We start from the raw sequence: 12239 nt of genomic DNA on the forward strand, positions 1-12239 counted from the left end.
GTTTACTGTGCAGTAAAGAAGTGTTTCCCTCAAAACTCATAAACTTGTTCATGTTCTCTCCCTTTTATTTTATTACTTAAATTCATGTTTACAATATCATGCTATTTCAACTACATTCCTCAATAAATAATATATATTTTTTTTATTTTGTGTTAGAAGAAAATACTGATATTTGACCATTTTTAAATGAATTTATTTTTTATCAGACAATCTATCAAAGGTACAGAAGTGATCTTGCATCATATTGTAGATATGACATGCATAAATACACACAAAAAAAATCATCACAGAATGTTGGATAGTTTTTTAGTTATGTGGGAAACACTTCATCATTGCACAGTGAACTGAAATTTGGGGAGGGGGGGAAGTAAATATGAATGTTAAATGTGTTACTTATTTGTGTTACGTGTAATATTTAAGTAATGAAAGATCGAGGTAATGTATTCATTTCTTACTGAATGAAGTTTATACATTGAATATTACATTTTCTTTGGCAATCCGTAAAATGAATAGCAGTTCCTAAAGTGATTACTTGCTTTTTTTTACGCACTAGCGTTTTAAAGGCTCACTTTAGGCAATGATAACAGTGGGTAAAATGCAACTTTAGGCACTGTTGTAGAAAAATACAATTTTATTCTTTCAAGTGTACATTGTGTTCTTTTATATTCTTTACACTCAACGTAAATTTAATAATGGAAAATTTCTCATGGATCATCATCCATTGCCAGACTTACTTTCTTGCATTAATTATATTTATTATTTCTCTTACCATAGGCCCATACGTACTAACAGCTTCCCAACAAAGCAATTCAGATGAAACACAGTAATGTCATTGTAAATAGCTGTAAAGGTATAGGTATATATTCAATAAAGAGATAAAAAAAAATAATAATATAATAATAATAACAATAATAATAATAGTAGTAACAATAATTATAGACATCGGATTTTAGGGCAAATGCCTGTTTTGTTCCTCTAGCGGGAAGCAAAAATAATTACGGATCTTTAAGTTTCATGAAAAATTGAAAGTTTAAAAACACCCTAAAGTGATTGTTACCACCTAATTGTTCGATATTCCCCCTAAAAATGCCTAAATCAACACAGTAAAACCTCGTTAATCTGGACTAATTGGGAGGGGGGATAAGTTGACCAGTTTAATGAAAGTCCGGATCAACTGAAATAACCTAAACTCCGTTCATAGCAACGAAACATGTTTATTATGGTGTACTTAAAGGCCTAAATACACTATACAGTACAGTAAAATGTATACGTATTATAGATCTAGATTCGTTTTTCGGGCTGAGAGGCTGTGGTCTGTTGGTTGATCTATAGACTCCAGCCGTGAAAGCCTACACAACAAGATTATACGTATTATACTTTAAACCTTTGTGTAATCGATAATATTTGATTGTATAGTTTAATTACTTAAATGAAAACTTGGTGCTAACTTCACTTCATTCATTTCATTCACAATTCAACTGTTAGCGTGTACATGTTCATATAATCATTCACAGGGGAAAATACACTACGGTTAGATGAGAGGGCAAACGGCTTATAGCTGGGTACCTCGATCTAAAGTTAGCGAATTGCATGTCGAGGAACCAATGGAGGCATGGGATGCTTACCCTGCCTGCCATTTTAAACATCATTCATTCTTTCTTCGTCCCCTTTCATTCGTTTTTTTTTTTTTTTGATGGATTCTGTTAATTTTTAATACTATAGGTTAGGTCAAAAAAGCTACTTTTTCAGAAAACATGATTTTTCTATAAATGGAAATATCTTGAAGATACTGGAAGGAGACTTTCGCAATTAAAACATTATGGAAAGTGAGCTTTATTGATAGAACTTAATTTTTGGAAATTGATGTTGTGCTTGTTTACAATGCTGTTAAACATTTTAATATGTTCCAAACAGTGCTAAATCACTTGACTTAACACGCCTTGGAAAAAATGTTGTCAACCTGTTTAGTAATTATTTTTGTTTATTTGAACATTTTGCATTGCATGTAAAACTGAAAGTAGGCAATGTCTTAATAATAATCATTTTAATATCACATCACAATGACTCAGCATAGTTTGGAACATTCATACTACTGACTTAGGACACTTCGGAAAAAAACTGTGAAATTATAATGGGAATAATACGGAACATAACACTGTCTGGAAAGTTTCAAGTATATTCCTGTACAGACATATGGGAAATAACGTTAACCCGTATTTAGGGTATTTTAGTGTAGCATTTCAGGAAATATTAATGCCTAAAATGGTTTACTGATTTACAGTCTAGTTTAATAAATATTGAGACTGAAACTGGAATTTTTAGTGCCTAAAAATCCGATATCTGTAATGGTAATTCAACAATAAATTGCATTAAATTTATTTCACTCTCATTCATATTCATGTTCCTTATAAATGAGAATCATTCATTCCCTTAGTAAGTCTAAATATCACAGTAACACCCAACAGATAAACATTTCTCGTTATTACATGGATTCTACGAATTCCCTGTCCCTCATTTATTAAGTGAACTTGTAATAATTAGATATGTAACTAGGGCAGAAAGTGATACTTTTGTGTATGAATGAGATTTTTACAGATGAGGCGTTGGCAGAGTCCGGAAATTCGAAATGAGTGCGTGAAAGACACTTTCGTATTAGTTACATACAATATTTTGGCACAATTACATGGAAATTATATAACTTACTAAATTAATCACAGACTATTGAGATTTTTGTAGGTTAGGAGTCATGGCTTTCTAATACTACATTGCTGTTGTTTAGTCAACTATCCGAAGACAGGTTTGAACCTCACAAGTGACAACAATATCATTCATGAGGCAACTAAGTCAGGAAATAGTTACATATTACACTAATCAGACTTCAGATGTATACAAACAATTGAAAGGGTGAGAATGAAATAGGTCAAAGCCACACTTAAAAAAATAGTTTTTTGAGCGATTGTATTTCTTACACATATGGAGAAGCTACTAATAAAATATTATAAAATTTACTCAACAAATAACAGAAATATTTACTGAAAAAAATATGAGACCGCATCTAATATCAAATGCAACTTTTAACGAACATTGTAAACCATTATTTGTGAAAAACAAAATCATGACTGTAATAAATTTATATATTCTAGAGTTAATTTTGAATGTTAAAGATAATCTTCCAACTTCAATATTAAGAAATGATATTCATTCCTATGACACTAGACAAGGAAATGATTTTAATATCATGACATGTACACTGGCTAAATCGTAAAAAAATTTTTGCCAAATGTCATTGAAGGTTGCAAATAAATTTCCATCCCATATTTTTAATTTAAGCAGAGCTGCTTTCAAAATTCTACACCTCTAGTTGGTTAATTTTAAATCCATTTTATAATCTTGACGAATTTTTTGATTGTACAATCTCTTTGTAATTGTTGCATTTTAACTGACCTTGTCTATACATATTGTTTTTAGACATGTAATTTAAACTATTAAACTATTAATAGAATTGCACTCTAAACTTTCAATATGCTCGACTGTAAAATTTTGTCTTTATGCTTAGAATTATATCATCCTCACCCTTTCAATTGTTCTTCCTCTGACACATACCGTCAAGTGAGATGTACTGCCTGATAATAGATGTACAACAGTGGCAAAAAAAAAAAAAACCAGACCGGTCCTTGTAGCTGATAAAAAAGAATCCTGTGCTGTGTATTGTGTCAAACTGTGGTAATTTCAATATGGATAGTGAAGCCAGAGGTATGTACTGCTATTTAATGTAAAAATACGCAGTTATCTTTGCCGAATAGAGGTAGAAATGTAATATTGATGCCAGATGAAAATAAAACTCTCAAAGTTTTTTCGTCTGTAATTTTGAGGCACTGAAGGAAACAAAAGAAGGTAAGAATCGAACAAATGCAATAAATTTCATTGTTACAATTAATTATACAAGATGGACGTGTTTTGTGACTAGCAAAATTTGAATCTGTGACTCTGAAATCAGCTACAAGGTTCGGTCCGGTTTTTTTTGCCACTACTTTACATATCAGCCAGAACCTCAATCAGAGATAAATACTACACTGTAATACAATATTTCATCATAGCTGTTTATATTACTATGGGAACTTTGTGATAGTTGTATGGAAAAGTGAATCGTAACAATGTTTTTTCCATACACATACAGCAAAGAACTTCCCAACCAATAATGTGTTGTGAAAAACAACAGTTTCCATGTAGTTCTGCCGAAAACATGTTGTTCATCGTATTTGTTATCTGCATCGACAATAATAACCATCTCAACAACCAGGGAACTTGTAGGATTACTTCAGCCCAAAGCTCTGAAACACAAGTGAAAAAAATAATTATTAGGTACCAGTACTACACCAATTTCATTATGAATTTCTAGCCATTTTTACTGAAAATAATTTAACCAGGCATGACCTTATCCGGAAATTTTACTCGGGAACTTTCTGATTTCAGTATGTTAAGTACTAGTACTTTTGTGAACACAATCATGAAACTTCACTGGTAATTTGTAAGTATGGACGGTAAAGTACAAATTTAGAAAACTCTTTCGTGAAACAGAAACTCTAGTATTTGTACTACTTATTAAGAGAATTTACTTGTAATGTACAGGCCCCTGTTGTGTTAGTCCCAACCCAGTTTCAACACAAAAAGCAATTTTAAAGTTAGTGGATAAGTTGAACAAAACAGTTTCTATGACTGGCCAGAAATAAAGACAACTTTCTGCACTTGATGTATATCTTCGCGGTGAATATAAGACGATGCTGTGAATATCTCACCATTTCACAACACTACTGTACTCTCACTCACGACTGTGCAACACAAGTACATATCCTACTCCGATGAAACGTCATTCACGACTGACAGAAGGTGGAAAGATCGTTGTGATTTCATGGAAGGGAATGTCAGGGATTCCATGGGGCTTGGTTGCTGACTGGGCAAGCAATGGTTCAGGACTTCAAACTACCCAATCTGTATGTTATACCACTCCCTGGTTAGGACACACGTTGTGACCAGTACAATAAATGATGGCTAAAAATTGTCTTCTACAGAGACATTATTATGACTTGAAGCAAGAAGATGGCAGGTGACTCGTGGTCCAGTGCTAGCATGGTTTCCGGCGAGCACGTAACCATTTCTCTGGCAATTCTACAAAACATAACAGTACCAACAATAAATGTTCAATAATTTGGACTTGCCATGCTCACAGTCGTTGCTGAAAATTGCCCCCATTTGCCGCCACACACAACTGACATCTTCTGATAAACGAATGAAGAACACTCTGAAGTTCCACATCATTGCTAGCTTGGATTTCTTCTCGTATATAGTCTTTTAGTTCATCTATAGAATGAGGATTTTTACTATAAACCCTACCTTTTAGTGTTTCACATAAATAAAAATGATAGGGTGTTAGATCTGAGCTTCGTGAAGCCCACAAATTATTTACGTCTTGTTTTTGCACACGACCTTCTGCCCTTTATGTACGTATTGTATATATACACACGTTCATATTGAACAAGTAATAGCAAGGAAGTACAAACATTAGAACATTGGAACAATAAATGAGACAAATAATACAATACGGTAATGTAGATGAGAAAGTAGAAAAAATTAGTGAGTACCAGTCAGAGATAAAAAGATTTTAAGATAAACAGAAAATTAGGGATAACAGTAAAGAAAGATGACAAAGAGAACAGTAGAGATTGTATAGTATTCGGAAATGGGATTAAGGGAAGATAAAGAGGGTGAAGATTTGAAAATATTGTAAGGAAGGATAAAGGAAGAAAATAGGCTGAAATAGGGTTTAACTTTAGGTAGTTAGAACATATGGGGAGATATGTTGTTGTTTTCTAATGCCAGGCGTTTGACAATAAAGTCACTTGACCTATTTTTCAAAGATATTATCATGGTCAGCCAATGAAGCAGATTTTGAGGTGTTCCGAATCCATTGCTTGGTTTGAATTGCACAATGGACAGTTAGGGGACTGATGTATTCCAATTCTATGCAGGTGTTTGGCCAAACAGTCATGGCCTGTTGCCAATCTAAATGCAGCTACAACGATTTTCGTGGTAAATCGGGAATTAACTGTGGATTATAATGCAGAGTGTTCCATTTTTTTCTCTTGAGATTGTGTTATCAAATTTTGTTTGTTGAAGTCAAAAGGATATCTGTCGGATACAGGGGGAGAGCCATTAATCCTTTCCATTGAAGGCTTTAAGGAACCAACCTGGACAAATACCCAATGTCCCATCCCTACCTTCCAGTGGTGCAGCTGTTAGTAAGCATAATTTACAAACTGAACTAAAGGGAGGGGCTACTCATCAATTAGCACTGGTCAGCCTGATGACTTAATGAGTGAATTTGGTATAATTTTCCTCTATTCAATACCTAATTCCCTCTTTACCCTTTCCTATCCAGTCCTCTGACTGAACTCTTACTTTCTTCGACCCCGACGGCATTAGAGCATTCGAGGCCTAGGGGTTCATTTCCCTTTCCTTCCTACTTTTCTGTTCCTAGTGCTAACCTGCTATGGCACTAAAATCGTCCTCCAGTGGCTTAAGGAGGGAAAGCTGGTGATCAACAAGATCTCCCAACTAGATCCAGTAGACCCGTCGACCAACAGCAGGTGTGGTCCTCCAGACACTCTTGGGGTTGTGTGTGAATGAAGTAGCCACCAAAACGTTAAAATATGGTGTTCACTTAAATCGGCTACAACTTGCCATTTAACCACTCCGATATGAAATTGGGAGAAATAGACGATAGGAGAAATATATTAGGATATGTGATTGAATGTAATCAAGGGTAGTGGTGGACTGTATGCAGAAATATGAGGGAAACCACTAACTGAAAGGCACATGATGATAATAAATGTGAATATACACATGTTCACGCAATAAGAATTAACTAAATACACAACAATCACTAAATTTTACACACCAACTTTGCACACTTGAAGAATCAAGATTTTTGTAACACGACTTGTGACTACAGCGAATGCCATACGGTGACTGAGGCTCTACTATGCCGCACTTCTAACAGCTTGCACATCGCAGACCATGCAGGGAGTGGACCACCAGTAACCTGCTGTTTTCTAGCCTCACATCATAATAATGTCTCTGTATTTATTGATCCCTACTCTCAACAGTTTTCTAAAATATACCCATGTGAAAATACGACATTCTTGCAAATATTTACTGTTATGTTTTGAAACCTATGAGCTTACTTAAATTCCATGTACACGCCTAACATACCCACACGGAAAAAGAATTTTTCAACAGCAGTGTCACACAGTATATCTGATTCTGTAGTACAGAAGCAAGGGTGCCTACAGGGAGTAGCCAGTGGTAGCAAATGCTACAATTGAGATTTTTATTTTACATGCGTTTTTTTTATTTTTCTCGATGTGTTCGATACATATTTCCTCAAACCTTCAGTAAACAATTCAACAAAAACGAGTGCTTTAAACTATGAATGCATGCGCAAGGTAATTTAGATTTCACAACTGCCTATTTTTCATGTTCACTTTCCTCTCTCCTCGTCCATCCAATTCCTGTAATTTTCTGACGATCTTGCTACCACTGAGATAGAATCCTGCGGGCGCCCTTGTACAGAAGATGACATTATATTCATAAATGATGTACCGCACTTGTGAAAGTTCACATAAACCCTCATATTATACTTGATTGTGACATATTTACTAAGTCCAAACCTGTGGAGTAAAGGCAAGCACGTCTGGCCGCGAAACCAGGTGGCCCGGGTTCGAATCCCGGTCGGGGCAAGTTACCTGGTTGAGGTTTTTTCTGAGGTTTTCCTTCAACCCAATACGAGCAAATGCTGGGTAACTTTCGGTGCTGGATCCCAGACTCATTTCACTGGCATTATCACCTTCATTTCATTCAGACGCTAAATAACCTAGATGTTGATAAAATAAATATTTACTAACAATCCATATCAAGATGTTCAACTGTGAAGTGTGATGTGATAATTCAGACACTTAGAGTTACTAAATTTCTTGCCACAGAAGTCGCAGTTGAGAAGCTTCTCCTGGTCCTCGATATGCAAGTGCTCATCCAAATGAATGGATTGGCCGAATTCCATACCACAGGTGGCGCACTTGAAGGTCTTCTCCCCAGAGTGAACACGAACGTGATCTTTGAATCTACTTTGTTTACCATAGCCTTTCCCACAAACCTCGCATTTGAAGGGCCAGTCCCCAGTGTGAATTCGAGCGTGTTCTTTCAACCAACTGGGTTGTCTGAAAGCCTTACCACATACATTACATTTGAAGGGCTTCTCCCCAGTATGACTGCGCACGTGTTCAATTAATTTACACCGTAGTTTGAAGCCAATACCACACACGTCGCATTTGAAAGGCTTCTCTTCCGTGTGAGTCAACATAAAATGATCCTGTAAAGTTTTTTTACTCCAGAAATTCTTTGAACAGACGTCACATTTATGGACCACCTCTTCGTTATGCACTCTTGTATGCCGTTTAAGATTGGTATTTGTTGCAAATTTCTTCCCGCAAATGTTACATTCGAAGAGTTTCTCCCCTGAATGGATGAGCATATGAAGTTTTTGATAGCCAGATCTTCTAAAAGTTTTCTTGCAAATGTTACATTTAAAAGTCTTAATGTCTGAGTGAGTTGCTATATGTTGGCGAAGATTATATAGTTGTCGAAAACGCTTCCCACAGATATCACATTTGAAAGGCTTCTGACCTGAGTGAGTTCGTACGTGCTTCTTCAGAATATAGGATGCAGTATAAGCTTTGCCACATAGTTCACATTTAAAATCTCTACGGACTGGAGCCTTATCTTCCAATTGGGGATACTGATGAATCTGCTTTGTCTTTTTGATTATGCCAGAGTCCTCACATGTGTCAGATTCTTTGCCACTCAAATCTTGATCCATGGACCTGCAAATTCACACACAGTAGTGACATAACTCAAGTATTTTATCACAGTTGCCATGAGACTTGAAAGTTCTCTTCACATTATTTTGCTCCTATTTTTATCATTTCCGTAGCTTTAAAAATGCATTCCTCATGCTATAGTCTTATCATCAAGAGAATGAGAATTGCTGATCAAAAGTCAATATAAATTATTTAAATATTTATAAATTCTGTAAAATTTTCTTTCCAAAAATACAGTAAAGCCCTGATTTCGTGTCATCTCGAATTAACGTAAACCAACATTTAACATTTTCATGTCCCAGAATTATTCTATAAGAGCAATGTACTTTCACATTACATTTAATGTAATTCGGTTTAGGGTGGCCAGTTAGTTCAACAGCTGTTCCAGACTTACAGTATATTAGAATCTCTGTCTCTGGTACAGAAGACGGTGTTATCCAGCAAGCAATATATCACATAGGAGAACTCCTTTGGATCATATTGCTCTTAGATGTAATGTTCCTGCTAACACTTTAAGTCTAGAAGTATTTAAATATATAGCGTACCTCTGTACTGGTACTTTCAAATGCCCTCAAAATGAAACATTTTCTTGAGGTGCAAGCACACGGCGATTTTTTGACATAAGGGCATCTACGAGTATTTTTCAACATGAATATTAGATGAAATGGATTGTCGAATGATTAAGAACTCATATCGATATAGTAGTTGGTTTTCTCGATAAAAATTGCAAATTTCAACATGCATGTGGTAGTACTACAACCAGGTTCTTTGTGATTCAAATGCCAGGCATACTAGCACTACCACCAGGTTCTTGGTGATTTAAATGCCAGGCAGACTATAGTCGCGACGCTATTATTTCCGGCGTGACTCCTCCTCTTTGCTTACACCTTAGGAAGTGAAGGCTCTATAAAGTCTAGGTAGGTAGTATCGTTCGCCATTTTTGTTCTTTCCTTCCCGAGCTACCATAAGAGGAATCTATTTGCCACACCGTTAAACATTATCATGTCGTAGCTCCTATGATAATAAATCAAAAACACTGTAATTCAGTAAATAATTGAGCGGCAAATAACGTCTTCGTGTGCTTTCTGCGAACGCCAACGAAAGAGCCAAAATGGCGGGCGATTATATTAAGTGTTTATCGAGCCTTAAGAAATGAATAACGTCTTCATAAGCGAATCACAAGACGCACACGTTTAAATGTAGCCGACCTGCAACGTGATTGGCTGCCGGAAATTAGAGCGACGGGACTACAGTACTATCACCAGTTCTTTGTGATTTAAATGCCAGGCATACTAGTACTACTACCAGGTTCTTGGTGATTTAAATGCCAGGCATACTAGTATTACCACCAGGTTCTTGGTGATTTAAATGCCAGGCATACTAGTATTACCACCAGGTTCTTGGTGATTTAAATTCCAGGCATACTAGTACTACCACCAGGTTCTTGGTGATTTAAATTCCAGGCATAGTAGTACTACCACCAGGTTCTTGGTGATTTAAATGCCAGGCATACTAGTACTACCACCAGGTTCTTGGTGATTTAAATTCCAGGCATAGTAGTACTACCACCAGGTTCTTGGTGATTTAAATGCCAGGCATACTAGTACTACCACCAGGTTCTTGGTGATTTAAATGCCAGGCATACTAGTACTACCACCAAGTTTTTGGTGATTTAAATTCCAGGCATAGTAGTACTACCACCAGGTTCTTGGTGATTTAAATGCCAGGCATACTAGTACTACCACCAGGTTCTTGGTGAGTTAAATGCCAGGCATACTAGTACTACCACAAGGTTCTTGGTGATTTAAATGCCAGGCATACTAGTACTACCACCAGGTTCTTGGTAATTTTAATGCCAGGCATACTAGTACTACCACCAGGTTCTTGGTGATTTAAATTCCAGGCATACTAGTACTACCACCAGGTTCTTGGTAATTTAAATGCCGAAATACTAGTACTACCAACAAGTTCTTGGTGATTTAAATGCCAGGGATACTAGTACTACCAACAAGTTCTTGGTGATTTAAATGCCAGGGATACTAGTACTACCAACAAGTTCTTGGTGATTTAAATGCCAGGGATACTAGTACTACCATCATATTTAAAGTATTAACAGTTAATAAAAATGACACTTCTCAACTGTGAAGTGTGATGTGATAATTCAGACACTTGAAGTTACTAAATTCTTTCCCACAAACGTCGCAGTTCATGGACTTATCGTGGTTCTCGATATGCAAGTGTTCATCCAAACGAATAGATTGTCCGAATTCCATACCACAGACAACGCACTTGAACTTGTCCCCAGAATGAACACGAACGTGGTCCTTAAGCCTGCTCTGTTTACCGTAGCCTTTTCCACAAACCTCGCATTTGAAGGGCCTGTCCCCAGTGTGGATTCGAGAGTGTTCTTTCAGCCAACTGGGTTGTCTGAAAGCCTTACCACACACATTGCACTTGAAAGGTTTTTCGCCTGTATGACTCCTTAAATGCTCTATCAGCCTACACCGTAGCTTGACACCATTACCACAGATGTCGCATTTGTAGGGTTTGTCTTCCTTATGACTCAGTGATATGTGATCCTGTAATGTTTTTTTACTCCAGAAATTCTTTGAACAAATGTCACATTTATGGGCCACCTCTTCGTTATGCACTTTCATATGACGTTTAACATTGTTATTTGTTGCGAATTTCTTCCCGCAAATGTTACATTCGAAGAGTTTCTCTCCTGAATGAATGCGCATATGAACTTTTTGATATCCAGACCGTTTGAAAGTTTTCATGCAAATGTTGCATTTGAAAGTCTTGGTGTCAGTGTGAGTTAATTCATGTTGACGGAGACTATCCAGTCGTCCAAAATGCTTCTCACAAATATCACATTTGAAAGGCTTCTGACCTGAATGAATTCTTACATGTTTCTTCAGAATATATGATGCAGTAAAACTTTTGCCGCATATTTCACATTTGAAATCTCTCAGGACTGGAGATTTATCTTCCGATCGGAGATCCTGACGCACCTGCTTTGTGTGAGGTAGTGCTTGCATTACCATGCGAGAAGCTTCGCATGTATCAGCCTCTTGGGCTCTCACATCTTCAAGCATGGGCCTGTAAAATCATACATACTTGTCTTAGCTGAAGAAGAGTTCACACGAGATCTGAAATCTCTATTCACTTTACTTCACATATTCTTTATTCGTAGTAAATGAAGATTTAAAAGAGATAGATTCTTTATCATCCATGTCATTCAACCTATTATTGATTTCACTGCTTTTTCCAATAACCACAAACTCATGAGGTAACATCTATATA

The 12239-nt window shown here is 36.3% G+C and overlaps 1 protein-coding gene across 4 annotated transcripts in view; it reads right to left on the reverse strand.

The window, feature by feature from the left end:
* Positions 1 to 613: 613 nt before the first annotated feature.
* The window catches only part of LOC138716503 (zinc finger protein-like), a 29601-nt gene continuing 17975 nt past the window's right edge, over positions 614 to 12239 (reverse strand). For 2 of the 4 annotated variants that reach the window (XM_069849665.1, XM_069849692.1), the window contains one exon: positions 8946 to 12035. In XM_069849665.1, the coding sequence (XP_069705766.1) occupies positions 11069 to 12035 (967 nt within the window). In that variant the 3' untranslated portion in view covers positions 8946 to 11068. The other 2 variants (XM_069849685.1, XM_069849673.1) reach the window with 2 other exon arrangements.

Source organism: Periplaneta americana, chromosome 2 (genome assembly GCF_040183065.1).
Source record: "Periplaneta americana isolate PAMFEO1 chromosome 2, P.americana_PAMFEO1_priV1, whole genome shotgun sequence".
Classification (NCBI taxonomy): domain Eukaryota; kingdom Metazoa; phylum Arthropoda; class Insecta; order Blattodea; family Blattidae; genus Periplaneta; species Periplaneta americana.